This window comes from Myotis lucifugus, unplaced genomic scaffold, assembly GCF_000147115.1.
Source record: "Myotis lucifugus unplaced genomic scaffold, Myoluc2.0 scaffold_38, whole genome shotgun sequence".
NCBI classification, from domain to species: domain Eukaryota; kingdom Metazoa; phylum Chordata; class Mammalia; order Chiroptera; family Vespertilionidae; genus Myotis; species Myotis lucifugus.
Genome location: NW_005871086.1, coordinates 436,478 through 453,637, shown reverse-complemented (window position 1 = coordinate 453,637; position 17,160 = coordinate 436,478). Strand labels below are relative to the sequence as shown.

At 40.8% G+C, this 17,160-nt stretch overlaps 1 protein-coding gene and 1 non-coding gene across 11 annotated transcripts in view; both read right to left on the bottom strand.

The window, feature by feature from the left end:
* CHD8 (chromodomain helicase DNA binding protein 8) overlaps window positions 1–17,160 on the bottom strand; it is a 67,539-nt gene that overhangs the window by 4,208 nt on the left and 46,171 nt on the right. For 7 of the 10 annotated variants that reach the window (XM_014454672.2, XM_014454675.2, XM_014454676.2 and 4 more), the window contains 22 exons: window positions 16,813–17,056; window positions 15,740–15,916; window positions 14,596–14,739; window positions 14,091–14,346; window positions 12,630–12,840; window positions 12,183–12,378; window positions 11,303–11,470; window positions 10,802–10,981; window positions 9,902–10,012; window positions 9,352–9,548; window positions 8,685–8,884; window positions 8,424–8,604; window positions 8,242–8,331; window positions 7,496–7,599; window positions 5,351–5,480; window positions 4,168–4,243; window positions 3,660–3,714; window positions 3,275–3,482; window positions 2,410–2,618; window positions 1,596–2,315; window positions 1,222–1,373; window positions 641–943 (listed from right to left, as the gene is read on the bottom strand). In XM_014454672.2, coding sequence (XP_014310158.1) covers window positions 641–943; window positions 1,222–1,373; window positions 1,596–2,315; window positions 2,410–2,618; window positions 3,275–3,482; window positions 3,660–3,714; window positions 4,168–4,243; window positions 5,351–5,480; window positions 7,496–7,599; window positions 8,242–8,331; window positions 8,424–8,604; window positions 8,685–8,884; window positions 9,352–9,548; window positions 9,902–10,012; window positions 10,802–10,981; window positions 11,303–11,470; window positions 12,183–12,378; window positions 12,630–12,840; window positions 14,091–14,346; window positions 14,596–14,739; window positions 15,740–15,916; window positions 16,813–17,056 — 4,312 coding nt within the window. Of the gene's footprint in view, window positions 1–640; window positions 944–1,221; window positions 1,374–1,595; window positions 2,316–2,409; window positions 2,619–3,274; window positions 3,483–3,659; window positions 3,715–4,167; window positions 4,244–5,350; window positions 5,481–7,495; window positions 7,600–8,241; window positions 8,332–8,423; window positions 8,605–8,684; window positions 8,885–9,351; window positions 9,549–9,901; window positions 10,013–10,801; window positions 10,982–11,302; window positions 11,471–12,182; window positions 12,379–12,629; window positions 12,841–14,090; window positions 14,347–14,595; window positions 14,740–15,739; window positions 15,917–16,812; window positions 17,057–17,160 lie in introns of those variants that run through there. The other 3 variants (XM_006087396.3, XM_014454680.2, XM_023752856.1) reach the window with 2 other exon arrangements.
* On the bottom strand, window positions 4,789–4,897 carry LOC111825745. Its single transcript, XR_002828936.1, has one exon. It is a non-coding gene; the product is annotated as a small nucleolar RNA U6-53/MBII-28 (small nucleolar RNA).

Below are 17,160 nucleotides of genomic sequence, written 5' to 3'. Positions count from 1 at the left end.
ATTAAGCTTTGGGGGACTTGGGGTAGAGCAGGGGTCCTCAAACTTTTTAAACAGGGGGCCAGTTCACTGTCCCTCAGACCGTTGGAGGGCCAGACTATAGTTAAAAAAAAAAACTATGAACAAATACCTATGCACACTGCACATACCTTATTTTGAAGTAAAAAAACAAAACGGGAACAAATACAATATTTGTATTTGCATGTGGCCCGCGGGCCGTAGTTTGAGGACCCCTGGGGTAGAGTCATCTTCTGGACTCAATGATAGTGAAAAGGCCATTGCACCAAAGGGTAGAAACTAGAAATATAACAAAATGTATATGCTTTTGCTTGATTTCAGAGAGGAAGGAGAGAGGGATAGAAATATCAATGATGAGAGAGAATCACTGATCGGCTGCCTCCTGCATACCCTCTACTGGGGATCGAGCTTGCAATCCTGAGCATGTGCCCTGACCAGGAATCGAACTGGAGACCTCTTGGTTCATGGATCAATGATCAACCACTGAGCAACACCAGCTGGGCTAGCTAAAATTTATTTCCTCCTTTCATTTTTAAAGTTAGCTAACCAAATGAATTTAGTGAAAGGAGTTAGCAAGAACTATAACCTCCTTCCCCACTTCCCAATACCTAAATGATAAGCTTACATCTTTGATCTGAACTGTAAACTCCTTCTCATCCATGCCTCGGCGAAGTTTGGTGAACTGAGCTGCTGCTGTGGTGACTGCGGACACTTCCTCCTCTGCCATGGAAGCTGCACTGCTACTTCGTGGTGTGGGGACTGGAGAGTCACCATATTCTCCTGGAGTCAATGAAGGACTGTCTAGCAAGTGGTTGCCTGGCCCCAAAATTCCTCCTGTTAGCATTTCCTGACTTCGGCGGCTAGAAGGCCACTTCCCTGAGAGTACAGCCTGGCAGACGAGGTCAATACGGTTGATCAGGACACGATCCTGAGTGGAGGAAAAAGAAGTCAACACCGGTTTTAGGGCCTGAGTATTAGCTATGTGATCTTGTGAAATCACAATGCCATCATTATCAAGATGGGTACAATCATAAGGCAGAAAGGAGGGAGGTAATAGTATCAGAATCCTTAGTCAACTGAGAAGAGTTTTATAAAAAAACATGTAGCACTAAACACAATCAAAGAAAATCAGAACCATCTGTTCCTTGTTTCTTGTATGTTACACTATATTTCTAGACTCTACATGTCCAGGAATGAGGCTATTACCTTGGGCCACTCAGAGGCTCTTTGTCTTTCTTGTAGCAGCAGAAGCTCAGGGGTCATCTGTTCTCCATCATCATTTGGGAATCCATCTTGAGACATAGTGAGGGACAGGAGACTCTCTTCATCATAGAGCTTTGAGTGGGACCTGTCAGCAGCTAGAGATCATACAGAATGTATGAGCAAAGATGAAAGAATAAGATTATATAGGAATGGCATTATATAGACTTTTAAATAAAGACTCGGAGAATAGCAGATCTCTGGATATTCTATCAAATCAAAATCTGAATCTCTTTCAGAAGATGCATTTAGAAAAGAAAGGGAAGAGCAGAGATGGGGGTAATAAGGAAGAAGGTTAACAGCCTGTCACATGCACTCACTTAGCTTCTCTTCCTTCTCGTCCTCACTCTCATCAGTGCTGGAGCTGGAGCTGGATGAGGATGAGGAAGAAGAGGATGATGGTGACAGCTTGCTCAAGTCCAGCTCAGAGTCTGAATCATCCTCATCTTCCAGTTTGACTGGTAGGACACTCCGGGAAACCAGAGGGGTAGTATCAGAGGCGGCTACTCGCATCTCATAGACTTGAGGGGTTGGTCGGCTCCTGGCTACCATGTCATGCTCTAGCTTTAAAGTTAGACTGTCCAGACTGGGGGCCTGGGCAGCTGTCTCCTCAGGTGGCTTTTCAACAGGAGCATCTGGGCGCAGGGGCAACGGTGAGGCAGTGCGCGAGGTATACTGCTGGTGTAGCAGTGGAGTAGAGCAGCGTGACAGGGATGGAGCTGGTGCTCCTGCTTGATGGTTCTGCATATAATTCATTCGGGCAGCCAGAAAAGAGAAGTCTGGGTCCTGCATGATATTGCAATCTGTTTGGCTCACCCCATGACGGGCTGCCCCTCGTAGAAGCTCCCCATCATGTCGAACAGGTTCCCACCATTTGGGCAATTCAGGACCTGGAGGCTGACATAATGCCAGTCGATCTTCTAAAAGGGGGTGGCATAAAACTTGTTCCCGTAAGCGCCGAAGCAATTCGATACGGTAGAGAGTTCGTGAGGCCCTCTCCTCAGTGATGGGCTCAATAAACAGATTAGGGTCTGGAGGCTCTGCAAGAGATAAATGTGGAAGGAGAAATGAGCCACGATTGCTTCTGTCACCATCCATCCCTACACTCATCCAAAAATCTCTAGTTTCGCATACCATCTCCAGCTGCTGGGGGAAGACGGCACACTTGGCGGCACATGGCCACAAAGCCATGGAAATACTTGGTAAGGCTTTCGTCTGTTTTCTTGTCTAGTCGAGCAAAAGTGCGGAAGCGATCCCAATGGAATTGCATGGTGTCAGGGTCATACTCCACACCAAAGGTAGACACTACTCGATAGAAATCAGTTTGTTCACGCCTTGTCCACCTACAAAGGGAAGAGGAGTCAGACAACAGTGATCAGAAGAATATAGGGAAACTGGTTACTTCTTAGTGTGGCTTAGAGAATCTGAATACACAAAAATTGAAATTAGGGGGAAAATAAAGGCCCAGAAGATAGCAGAAGAGGTAGTTAAGAGGTACTCTGTAACATGTGAGAATTTAATAATTAGCAAGCTAAAGGGAAAAATGATGTGGGCAAATAATGAGAATGTCCATACAGGAGATCTTCCTGGGAGTTATAATTATGCAGAAAGTGAAGTTTATGTCAAAGAAGTGTAACAATTAAGGGCAAAGAAGATGGTCCCTCTTTAGAGAATTTCAAATAATTTCTTCTTAAGATGCTTTTCAGCCGAAACCGGTTTGGCTCAGTGGATAGAGCGTCGGCCTGAGGACTGAAAGGTCCCGGGTTCGATTCCGGTCAAGGGCATGTACCTGGGTTTCGGGCACATCCCCAGTAGGAGATGTGCAGGAGGCGGCTGATCGATGTTTCTCTCATTGATGTTTCTAGCTCTCTATCTCTCTCCCTTCCTCTCTGTAAAAAATCAATAAAATATATTAAAAAAAAAAAAAGATGCTTTTCAATATAGGGCCTATAGTAAAGACAAGCTTACAGTTTAGCCCAAATTCCCAGCCATATTTTACCGTTGTTGTTTTTCCCGCCGAGCAATTTCTTTTAGCTTGAAGGCTGCCTCACAACGCCGCCGTCTCCGGTCCCCACGTTCTGCAGCCTCTATCTTCATCTGCTCTCTCTTGTAGCTACGCTGATAGGCTGTGACTAGGCGCCGAAGCCTAGCTGTCAGGGCAGAGCCTGGAGGCCAGAATAGATGGCCTGGCTGTTGGGTTACCTGGGCTGGGGGAACCAAAGTAGAATGAAAAAGAAGTACAGGAAAGACAGTACAGATAATACTGGTAATTCAACCCACCCAAAGGCAAAGCTCTTAGAAATCCCAGGATAGGATAGAATCAGTTGATAATTCCCCAAACGCACCATCCCACACAAATTGTACTAGGTGACCTAGACATTTACCTTCTTCTCCATCAATTACTGAGATCTCCTCATCCATCATCATCAAAGGATCACCCTAGAGAAGGAGATCCACCCCACAGGATGGAGGGAAGAGGGAAAGGGGAAGAAGTTGATACTCTGAAATCACTTTCTCATGTGTGTCCTTCTACAGTACCAAGGGATCAAGAAAATTTTCTATTGAAAGGAACCCTCACAAAACACTTGAAGTAACTAAGTGAATAAGAAAGAAGAACCTGAAAAGTCAGTTCTTATTAATGGCTTGAAGATAACAGGACTCAGGAATTTATTAAAAGTAGTATTTTCCAATGTCCAGTTTAGGTCTTCCACAAAGTCATCCCTGATCTCCCCCAGAAGCATTACAATCCTTTCTATAATACTTCATATTCTCAAATGGTAATTACTTTTCATTTTGTATTATAAATTAGTCAATATACTTCAGGACTGTAGGAATGGGAGAATACTTAACTATTTAGTAAGAGAGAAAGTAGACTTAAATGAGAATTCTCACCTCATCATCTTGGTCCTTTGGGGGACCCTGGAGTGGTTTATATTCAGGATCTTCACAATCCTTATCAAAGTCAACCCTAAAATTACACAGAGGCATGAGAAAATGCTATTAGCAACATACCTTTTTTCACTAAGAGGAACCTAGGATGAAGAGCTGGCCAAACATACAATCCAGCATGAAATAGTCTTTTTTTTCATGCTGGAAGGAAAGGCAGGCCAGGTGCTAAGCTCTGAGTAAGTTAGGCACAGCATCCAAAAGAACAAAGAACAGGGAAAAATTGACAAAGAGCACTGTAAGTTGCTTTAATTTAAAATGAAACACCAACAAGCACACTTGTTGTCTCTTGATAGCCCTGTTTATTGTTTAACTCATTACCTACCCCCTTCCCAACTATATACTTTTATTTCATTCGAATGACCCATGCTTGTTTATTTTTACAACTTTGCTCTACTGAGCAGAAGAGTGACATAATAATTAAATAATTTATTATTGCAATGAATAAACGGCCCAATTTCCTTTGAGGGTCCTTCACTAAGCAACCTGAGGTTTTGATCATCAAAGAGAAACCTCTCAATCATGAAGATGTGTGGGTATTCATGAACTACGCCAACTCTCTCACATGCCCCTCAGGTCTCCACATGAGAAGTTTTGTTCAACTCACTGGCACCCAAGTAGGGCAACACTGCCCCACCTGATGGCTCAGTATTAGCATGGCAATTCATCATCGAGGCATGTATCCAGGCAGAGTAATGCTTTTATGTGTCAACCACCACTAAGAGATGATAAACCAGAGCTAAAATTTCCTGAGGCTCTACCTCATAAGTGGTATGGAAGAGCTACATGGCTATTATTTTTTAAGAAGACTAGTTATCCTTTCAGCTACTGTGGCTGTACAGAAAAGTATTGCAAAGAAAATGGAATAGAACATCAAATAAGCCAATTGGGAGTAATATTAATTTTCACCCTTAGTTGTATCTTAAGGCAATGCATGGTTTTAAGCCAGTTTATGCAGTCCTTTCTGCTGGTCTCACTCTTTGTTAAGAATTTATCATTCATAAGTATAACCATCATTAAGAATCCCAATGTGTTCAGTCAAGGCTAAAGTTACCTCTTAGCACAAGTTATCTAATAGCCTTTAGAGGGTTGCCTCAGAACTTTAAGAGAATTAAACACCAATGCTTACCCTTCTACTATGTCAGAGAAATTATCCAACACTCGGTGTTCTGCTGCAATAGCTTTGTCATCTGGTCGACCAGCCTTTTCCAGGAAACATAAAGCTGGGTCTGCCCTCATAGTATTGTATTTTTCATAGCCTAGAAGAAAAAGGGCCATAAATTGAAGAAAATCATGGATTCACTTTGTTTTTATGCTTATTTCATATGCTTATTTTGTATATTATATGGGTTCCTTTGTTCACAATGCAAAATATAGTTTAAATGTTAACCTGGACAGCTGTTGAGTTATCCTATAAAGTAAAAGCCTAATATGCTAAGTGTCCGGTCAACCAATCAAAGCATAATATGCTAATGATATGCTAAGGCCGCTCAACTGCTCGCTATGACATGCACTGATCACCAGGGGGCAGACAGTCAACTGGTCAACCAGTCACTATGATGTGCACTGATCACCAGGGGGCAGATGCTCCGACCAGTACGTTAGCTTGCTACTGGGGTCCGGCTGATCGGGACTGAGCGAGACGGGCCAGACACACCCTGGAGCCCTCCTGCGGTCCCTCTCCCGCTGGCCAACCTCCCGAATCCCTCCCCAGCCCCGATCATGCACCGGTGGGGTCCCTCAGCCTGGCCTGTGCCTTCTGAAAATCTGGGACCCCTCGGGGGATGTCAGAAAGCCGGTTTCAGCCTGATCCCACAGGCCAGGCCAAGGAACCCCTCTTGTGCATGAATTCGTGCACTGGGCCTTTAGTATTACTATATTTAATATTTCTATAGCAATTTAGAGTTATAAAGAGCTTTAATACTAGTTATTAAAAATAGGAATTTAATAAATTTTTATACATGTAACTTAGGTGGCACAACATACAGATTGGTAACAATTATTAGAGAACAGATGGAAGACTCCCTACATTGGGATTTAACTATTCATATGGTCTTTCTGGCACATCTATTTATAGGGACAACCATTTAATTGGTAGTCTTCCTATTATTTTTACTACATAGATGGGGAAACTAAAAAAGTAAAAGAATTTAGGGAAAAGTCACACATTTTCAAATGAAGGATTAAAAACTTATACCTGCAAACAGACTGAAGTTTTCATGAATGGTAAATGAATGAATGCTCACACTTTAGGATGTTTATACTCTTTTAAACCTATGTGTCTCACAAGTAAGCCCAAAGTTACAAATGCTCACACTTTTTCTTATCCCATTAAACTTCTCAAAAACATGTGGATCAGTGCCATTACTTTTATTTTATAAAAGTAAACAGAAGTATTTTATTATTAAAAATGGATTTTTAGAGAGGAAGGTGGGGGGTGGGGGGAGAGAGGGAGAGAGAGAGAGAGAGAGAGAGAGAGAGAGAAAGAGAAGAGACATTGTTCAGCTGCCTCCTGCATGCCTCCTACTGGGGATTGATCACACAATCAGGGCACGTGTCCTGACAGGGAATCAAACCAACAATCTTTGGGTGCACGGGGAGATGCCCAACCAACTGAGCCACACCAGCCAGGGCAAGAAAAATATTTTAAAAAAAGAAATAATATTCCAATTCACCAAGTCAGTGGGCTGGAATTTAGCACTCAATGCTTTTAATGCCTAGGATTTGTCATTAGGCAAACATGAAGAGAAAGTATTTTCTCTCACACACCCCCCTTTTTATTTCACTCAAACACTATTGTTTAGACACACATCAGAAGTAGAAAGTATTCTACTTCTATAACATCCTATTTTAATAAAGGTTCGGAGTGACTGCTGAACATTTAGAAAAATGGATGTTATAGAACACTTTCAGCAAGCCACAGTAAAGTCATACAAATTAAGTACATTTAACGATAGTGAGCATATACTACCTCCCCTGATTTGTGGAACCTTAACTTAGACGCCACAACATAGAGATTGGTAACAATTATTAGAGAACAGATGGAAGACTCCCTACACTGGGATTTAACTATCCATCTGGTCTTTCTTAAACATCTATTTATAGGGATAGCTACTCAGCTCTAAATATTTAAGAACTAGTTTCCCATTCAAACGTAAGTTTATTGAAGATCAATCACAGAAGTCAGTTATTAGTCATGAGCATTTTGCTAAATGTTCTATCTGTGGATATAAATCTACAACAGGAAAAGAACAGACTAAAAGAAGGTACCTACCATGCTTAAACACGCCAATGAGCAGGGACTTGTCAGCCTCACTGTCCCACCATGTTGTTGGAACCTCCAGCTGATCCACTACTGGGAACCATATGTCAATCTCACTAAAGGTATAAGAGGACAACACCAAAAATCAACAGAAAACTGAAAAATAAAATGCCACATGTCTTTCCAAGAACATGGACAACTGAAAGTATACTTGGGAATGAAGGTAAAGGAAGATTACAAATATAACCTAGATGTTGGTAAAGTTAACGTGTGTATTAAAATTTGTAATGATAATCCTAACTTGTGAAGGAGGGAATCTACCAATGTAACCACAGACAGGAAAAGGTGCGGGAGGACTAGAAAAAAAGATGGCAGGATTAAATAGAAAAAAAAAAATGTAAAAGTTGAACTCTTATCAAGAGGATATTTCATTTACCATTTATCATAATGTGAATCTTGAATTTTTATAGTAAACATTTTCCTTTGGGGGGAAAAAAAGGTGTAAGAGGGCAGAGTCAGTACAGCAATGCAGGAAATTAAAATAATAATCCTTGGAGAGAGTACTACAAGAATCTTCTTTTATCCATTAATTTAAATGCTCATGCAGCTGTCTACTTCCTTCTGCTGGTATCAGATACAGAACTAAAGACCTACTAGATAGATTTTAACTATCCAGTATAAATATAATATAAAATTAAATAAATAAAACAATCTTTTCTTCTATAAGGCATGGCAAGAAAACTACAGAAGAACTTTACCTGGCAATGGCACCCCCTAACACCTTCTCTGCCTGGTCTCCAATCACCTCCTGCCTCAGATAGTATAGCATTCGTACCCGTAACAGCACCCTACAAAGAAGAGAGGAAGAGCTGGCTCAATAATAGTGTAGAGAAAGTCTGAGGTGGAAAACATTTTAGTCTTGGTCAAATTCCATCCTTACTTGTTACACTGATGTTTCAAGTGTTTCTTATAACTTTCATCTTGGAACAGAGTGTCAGGGTTGTATTTCCGGATCCAATCTGCCTTATGGATATCAAAAGTGCTTTGTGACTTTACCTTTTTTCCCTTGCGACCACGAGGCACAGGGATAGATAGACCTGGAGAAGGGGAAACATTGAAGACTTGGATTGAGAAAACTCCTTGGACCTGAAAAGGATTAGATAACCTAAAGAAAGATGAAAAGTAAAGAGTTGGTAATTACCAGAATGATTCTGCAATTCTTTTGTCTTGCCATTTTCAGCAGGGCTAATCAAGTCCCAAATGAAGCCTTTGATATTTTCATCCCCACGATAGTGTAAAAGACAGTACACGAGGATGGCCCGGCAAATCGTCTCCACATCTCGCTCAGTCATACGTCGCTTAAAGCGTCCATGAGATAAGATATCTCGCCACCGTCCCCAACTAGAAGAACAAAAAGGAAATTATATTAATATACTAGAAGCCCTGCGCACGAATTCGTGCGCCAGTAGGTCGCTGACGCCCTCCTGTAGCTCTCCACCCCACTGCCCCACCCTCCTGTAGCTCTCTGCCCACTGCCCTGCTCTCCTGTAGCTCCCCTTACCCTCCTCCCCACCATAGCTTGCTGCCCTGCCCCCTCCTGCTGGCCCACCCTCCTGCTGATCCGTGAGTGATCTCATTGTGATGCGCTAATTAGCATATTCCTGGGGACTCTAATTCAATAACATTCCCCAGTCCCCAGAATCACATATCCCAAAAAGGTGGGAGATAAAAAAGATCTTGGGAAAACATGGTAACAGAATAAATAAAGTTTGTCCTATTGTCCCATTTGAAATCTCCAACTTGAATGGCAAACAGGGTGCCTATCAAGATGGAGATGCACATACTCTGATGGCAAGGTGGGTTCTTACCCATATACCAATAGGTGCTTTTCCACCCGAAAGCAGTCAGTGCGTCCATAAGTGTGGTGACGGTCATGCCGGCGAGAGCGTGGCCGCTCGTCATCTTCACTTTCCAAATCAGAGAATTCTACCAGGTCGTCATCCTTCAGAGTGCTGAAGTGGCGGGTTTGTTTTCGTACTCTAGGTGTGTCAATCACCAAGTTATTCTATGCAGAGAATAGAAAGAGATGTAACTCTTCATGATATGATCATGAGAAAGGCATTAAGACAATTATGGATTGAAATAGCCTTGGATGTAACGTTTGTAGATACAGATACTCACAGAGAGATTTTTTTAGGACATGCTAAATAATCTACAGGGATTCAGGAAATAAATGAAGTGGTAGATATCTAAGAAGTTTTCTGGGGCCTACTATGTAGAAAGTTTTTTCAACAGCCTTTGTATATAATACACTATTATAAACCAAGGTCAGCATCTAAGAAACTGAGCAGCTATGAAGATTCCCGAGAGTACTGTGTCTTCTGTAATATTTCCTCCCTAAAGGAAAAGGCAGCTCACCTTGCTATTGAGTAGATCCATGTCTAGATCAGCCTTTTTGGCCCACTTTTGCCAAAAGTTGGGGTCATCCAAAGAAATATCCGTTCTATTTTCAGAAGCAACAAAGCTTGCCTGGTGAGGAACAAAAGAACAGAGTAAAGTTGACTATACTACTTTTCTGAGCAATGGGAAACCAGTTAACTGCTTTTACAACATATATTTAGCTTGTCCTAAAAGCAGCCTGAGGTGACTTCTGAAAATGGTTCGCTATTCACTTGTCCCAGAAAACCCCACAAAATCATGCAAACCAAGAGGTTCAAATCTTCACGTTCATTTTAAGAACACTTGTGAAACTGTCCAGGCCATCAAGGGTACACATATCCTAAAAGCTACCAAGTATCTGAAGGATGCCACTTTACAGAAGCAATGTGTGCCCCTTTGTCGTTACAAATACTGGAGTTGGTAGGTGTGTCCAGGCCAAATAGTGGGGTTGAACACAGGGTCAGTGGCCAAAAAAGAGTACTGAATTTTGCTGCACATGCTTAAAAATGCAGAGAGTAATGCTGAACTTAAGGGTTTAGATGTATATTTTCTGGTCATTGAGCACCTCCAGGTGAACAAAACTCCCTAGGTGCAGCACAGAACTTACAGAGCTCATGGGTGGATTAACCCACACATGAGCTCCGCTTGCCACACTGAGGTGATCCTCACTGAAAAAGAGCAGGCTGTTCCTAAACCAGAAGAGGAGGTTGCACAGAAGAAAAAGATATTCCAGAAGAAACTGAAGAAACAAAAACTTTTGGCCCAGGAGTAAAATCAGCATAAAATAAATGCTAATAAAAGTTAAATATATACCCCCCCTGCCTAGAGATTCTTGTGTCTATCTCTGCTTGTCTAGCCTCTGGCACAGACAGAATATACCTTGGCAAAGGTAGAACCCTTTCCTTCAGACTCAATGGTGATGGTTGTGGTTCGTCTTAACAAGATCTGGTCAATATCCTCTTCACAAAACTTAGAGCCTTCATCATCTTCCTCCATTATGGCCGCATATGCTCCTTTTCGTAAGAGGTCTTCAATTTCCTTCTTGGAAAATTGCTGGATCTACAAAATCCAACAGAAAGATGAAAAGACTACCAAGATAACATTATCTAATGATATAATATTTTAGTTTGTTATATTTTAAGAATTATAAAGGTTGCTGGTTCGATTCCTGGTAGGGGGCATACAGGAGGCAGCCAATGTTTTGCTCACACATCAATGTTTCTCCCTCCCTTCCTCTCTCTCTAAAAATTAAAAAAATTAAAAAAGAAATAAAAATTGAAAATCCAAATAAGCTGGTCAGATTCCAATGCAAAAATAGTTTTTTGTCTCTCTATCTCTATGACCTGGTACAAACATTATCAATAAACCAAGAGAACTCACTCCAGTAATGTTGCCATCCCGACCACTCATTGACTGCAGCACAGCCTTATCCAATCCCAACTTGAGGCTAGCTTTATCAAACATTTCTCTCTCATAAGAATTCCGAGTGATGAGACGGTACACCTTCACAGCTTTGCTCTGCCCAATTCGATGACATCGTGCCTGGGCCTGGATATAAAAAATGGAAGAAAGGGGAAAGATAACTTAAAATGGGAGATGGGGATGCTGATTAAAAATACCAATTCACATCTATAAAGCAGCCATGAGATCAACTCAAAATCAAAAGTATATTTCAAGATGAAATTATTGCCCCATCATGTAGACCAGGGGTCAGCAAACTATGGTCTGTATGGACACCCTGTTTCTATAAATAAAATTTTACTGGAATATACCCCTACCCATCCATTTACATATTGTCTATGTCTGCTTTTGTGTTATAAGAGTAGAAGCTATGTGTTCTGGCCTGGCCGGTGTGGCTCAGTGGTTGAATGTCGACCCAGGAACCAAGAGTTCACTGGTTTGATTCCTGGTCAGGACATATGCATGGGTTGTGGGCTCAATCCCCAGCAGGGGGTGTGCAGGAGGCAGCCAATCAATGATGTCTCTCGCTCATTGATGTTTCTATCTCTCTATCCCTCCCTCTTTCTAAAAATCAATAAAAACACATTAAAACAAAAAGTAACTATATGTTCCACAAAGCCTAAAACATTTACTATCCGGTCCTTGCAAGAAAGAGTTTGCTGACCTCTGATCTAGACTGCCACCCTTACTAAGTAAACAATTACATACTCTCCGAAGTACAAGTTTCTAAGAGACCCTGATCCCACTGAAAAACTTCCCAGGTTAGGTAGTTAGTCCCTAAAACAATGATTTCTTTTACCTGCAGGTCATTTTGTGGATTCCAGTCTGAATCAAAGATGATGCAGGTATCAGCAGCTGTGAGATTAATACCAAGTCCACCAGCCCGGGTGCATAGCAAGAAGACAAAGCGGTCTGAGTCAGGCTTGCTGAAGCGGTCAATAGCAGCCTGTCGAAGGTTCCCTCTAACTCGCCCATCAATGCGCTCATATAAGTACCTGTTTGGGAGTCACAGGGAAAAAAAATTTAATTGAATAAGCAGAAAAAATAGATTTAAAAAAGCAGAGTAGGGTCAATACCAGTACTTCCACATCTCTAGTTGACTAAAAGCTGAACAGAAAGTTGAGAATCAGAGTCTTAAATACTTCTCCTAGCCCAGTCCTGATCAAATTAAACTCAGGTCCTACTACTTTTTTGCAGCTTTATGATGATACAGTAAACATAAGGCAAGGAATGACTCTTTGCTCACCTCCTCTGGATTAGATAATCCTCTAGGATATCTAGGCAGCGTACCATCTGGGAGAAGATCAGAACCTTATGGCCACCAGCTTTAAGTTTTGGAAGTAATTTGTCAATAAGAACCAATTTGCCAGCTGAACGGACCATGGCCTGCAAGTGGAAGTCATGAGGTATAATATGGCAAGCTTCTCGAAATTCTGTTAGGATTTTTTCTTCTGCACCTGTCAAAAGAAAAATCAAACTTGATGGCAAGGTCCAGAAAAACATACTAAGGCTATAGTTTATTTAACTGAGATAAAGGAGAAAAGAGTAATCTGACTTGAGATCAACATATCACACAGACAGAATTTCAGCACTCCTGAAATTCTAATCATCTTCAACTGTATTAAAATATTCCAAGTAAGGCTTAAAATTATTAATTGGGTAAAAAATATGTTAATGTGTGGACAAAGACATTCAAAACACTATTACCACCCTACTTGCATCGAAAACAAAAACAGCAAAATGGAGTAGCAATAATGACATTAACCAGAGAACAGAATGACTTGAATGATTATTCATGAAATTCAAAACAGCAAATCCTAATTAATTTTAGAGGTTTATGTAGGATCAAGCAGGTAGAAAAAATAGAGAAAGATATTTCACATAATGGGAATGGAGTGAAGGGGATTAATGGGGGAAAAACAGGGTACATCTGTAATACTGTCAACAATAAAGATTAAAAAAAAGATATTTCACATAAGAATTGTTTCAAAAGGAAAACTCCCTCCCCTCCACTCCCAAATTAGGCTGAATCAGTCAATGCACCAATTGTTCCTAGGGAATATAATTTAGAAAGTAAAACATGAAATATAGAAATGGAAGGTACTGCCCAGCTGGTGGTGTGGCTCAGGTACTGAGCGTCAACCCATCAAGAGGTCGATAGTTCGATTCCCTGTCCGGGCACATGCCTGGGCTGTGGACGGGATCCCCGGTAAGAGGCATGCAGGAGGCAGCCAATTGATGTTCTCTCTCATCGATGTTTCTATCTCTCTCCCTTTTCCTTCCTCTCTCTCTAAAAACAAAAAAAACACAATAAAAATGTCTTTAAAAAAGTGAAATCCAGACTGTTTGGCTTTAAAACCCACACTCTTTTTTTAATATATTTTTATTGATTTCAGAGAGGGAGAGGGAGAGAGAGATAGAAACAACAATGATGAGAGAGAACCATTTATCAGCCGCCTCCCACACGCCCCCCACTGGGGATCGAGCCCGCAACCCAGACATGTGCCCTTAATCAGAATCGAACCTAGGACCCATCAGTCCACAGGCTGACACTCTATCCACTGAGTCAAACCAGCCAGAGCTAAAACCCACACTCTTAAGTACTATGCTAAACTCAGTCTTGTCTTGCTCTCCATTTGAAGGGTATATCAGTTTTTCTTTAAAAAAGAAAAAAAGAATGGCAGGTATTTTCCAGAAATTTCCTCACCATTGATGAGATAGGGATGGTTGCAGCATTTGCGCAACTCCATCATTGTGTTGAGTAGATTAGGCATGTTAGTGTGACCTGCCCCTTTGGAAAGAAAGGAGAAATTTTTCTCCAAAATAGCCCGGTAGTATTTCTTCTGGATGTTGGTCAGCTCTACTTCAATAATAGTTTCCTGTTTGGGTGCCAGGTTTTTTTCAACATCCTCTTTCAGTCTTCTCAGCATCATTGGCTTGAGAATGGCCTGTAGCTTTTGAACCTGAAACAGAGAGGAATGAAATCACTAACATGAGGACATTCTCACAGTATGTAGAAACATTAAGAAATACAATGAGAGCTTTCTAGTATCTGAAAAATGTAGATTTTGGACAACGCTACACATGATTTAGGCACAAGTTTATAAGAAGTTCGGAAAGACCCTTGATGCCTATGGAAATAGATGCCTGTTTAGTACAAACTTTACCTTTTTTGTCTGAGGATAGCACCTCATCAGATACAGTCATCCTACCTGTTCCTCTGTCTTGAGATCCCCAAAATCCTTGAGGAATTCTGATTCCGAGGGGAACTGTGATGGTTCCAAGAAATGAAGCAAGCTAAACAGCTCCTCCACAGTATTTTGCAGTGGTGTTCCTGTAAGTAGTACTTTGTGTTCCTAGAAATGGAGAAAACAGAAGATTGAGAAGACTCAAAAATACAAAGGTCTTTTGGGATTTTCTCTCAAGCATATAACTTTAGCTTTACTTTCTTTATCTGTAAAATTATGGGAATGGAACAGATTACTCTCTTAACTTTTATTTCACTTGCTCCCTCTTTTGTTAAACACAAAACATTTAAGAAAACCTTTGATATTACTCAACATTTTTGAATTAACTTAATTATTATGATTATAAACAGAGAAATATTCAGAATGGCCTTTTTTGCAATTACATATGCTTCTCCACACTCAACTCCTATATACTAATATGTCCTCTTTTAGGGAAGGTGTCGGATTAAATATAGCCATTAGTTCTTTGTAGTTCCTCCTATCAAGGTTCACCCCTTGAATCTGGGCTTGCCTGTGACTTGCTCTGAAAAAGAGAATGTAGCAGAGTAATATCGTGTTGAGTTTCAGAGTCTATACCTCAAAGGCATTGCAGCTTCTGCCTTTGCCCTCTTGGAATACTGCCCTGATGCTACCATTTAAAGAAGCAAAGTCTGGCCAACTGGAGGATAACAGGCCATGTGGAAGATGACCCAGGCACCCCACCCAACAACCAGCACTGACTGCTAGCTGCAGCTGCATTACTGACTCCAGGTAAGACAACCAAAAGAAATGGCCCAGCTGAGCCCAGCCCAACTTGCTGAGCCAGAGAATCATGAAAAATATAGTTACTGTTTTAAGCCACTAAGTTTTGGGGTATTTTATTGTGCAGTATTAGGTATCTAATAATAGTATTCCACCTCTCCACTGGTTGAGAACCACTAACTCACAGTTGCCTTCCAATTCTAAAATTTCTATGACTTTAAGGTTACCATTCCCATAGACTAGACACCACCCAATATCAAGATCCTGTTCTTTTCTCTATTAAATTAGGAGTTTATTAATTCTACAGGAATTAAGGCTTATTTTAATTCCAGGTGTCTCTGCCCCCAAGTCAGTGTGAGGAACTCACCAGGTCCATGTGCTTGAGACTATCAAGCAGCTTGCAATTACGGTTCTTTAGTCGATGGGCCTCATCAATGATAACACAGCGCCATTCAATCTCACGAAGCTCAGGACAGTCTGACAATATCATCTCAAAAGTGGTGATAAGGGCATCAAACTTGTATGCACCTGGGATGAGGCGCCCCTAAGCATGAAGGTTGTAAATCAGAAAAGTACCTAAATAAGGAGCTCTTTTGAAGTATACATTTTCTTTTCTATATTCAGGTAGGCTTAATAGGCAATAAAATTGCACCACCAGCCTCTTCAGCTGCTGTTTATCTTCCTGATAAATAGTGCCAAATCACCCAATGTGCCAATCATTCAACATATTCAGCTCCTTAGAAAAATAATAGGCCTTATGAATAAAGCTGGACATTTTCAACTCTGTAGTATACCTAGCTCATGTATCTCAGCCCTAGATCTTTTCGTGGTTAACACTGAAATCCACACATGTTGAGTATTGCTAAAACATACAAGATAAAACTAAAAATGAAAGTCACTAATATAGTATGTGATAATACTGGCTACTGTCTAAAAATGAACAGAAGAATAGAATCATCTCAATAAAATTAAGAGCAGAAAAATGTAACTTGACCGAAATCGAACCTGCGACCCTTGAGTCCGCAGGATGATTTTTCTATAAAACAATTTGTAAAATCTGATGTTAAGACTAGATTATTCAAATTTTTATTTTCAGATTTACATAGAAGGAACTTCTTAGTTCACCAATGTATGGATCAAGGAATTAAAGTGGCTAAATGAATTTCATTCTGGAAAATAATTTCTTGATGAAAACTCATCAATTCTGGTAAAATTCTATTTAAAATATATGTATTCATAAATAAAGTCAGGACTTCCTGTGGTTCAAAATGTCCACTGGATTAAAATAGCAAAGTCAAAATCATGCCCTGCACAATCTAGATTCAAATGCCTTAAATTAGAGCCTCAGCAAAAGTCTCTTATTCATATGAAAAGCCTCTAAAATACCAGGCACCTTGGCCTACTCTCTAAAGTGTAACATTCCCATGAACTACAACTCACCCGTGAATCTTTGCAGTACATTTCATATTGCTGAATCATCTGCCGGCTGGCCAGACTGCCATGGTACACAATAGTGTTCATCTCCGTCCATGTATTGAATTCTCGCTCCCAGTTAGTAATTGTGGACAGTGGGGCAATGACCAGGAAGGGACCATGGATGCCTACATTATATACCTCCTGCAAGAAGGCAATGGACTGAATAGTTTTGCCCAATCCCATCTCATCAGCCAGGATGCAATTCTGCCTGCAGATTTATCGTGGAAAATGAAAAGCATGTCAAAAGATATCATCTTTTTAAAAGTGTGTAAAAAAACCTGTTTAAACAGAAAAAAAAAACCACCCAAACTA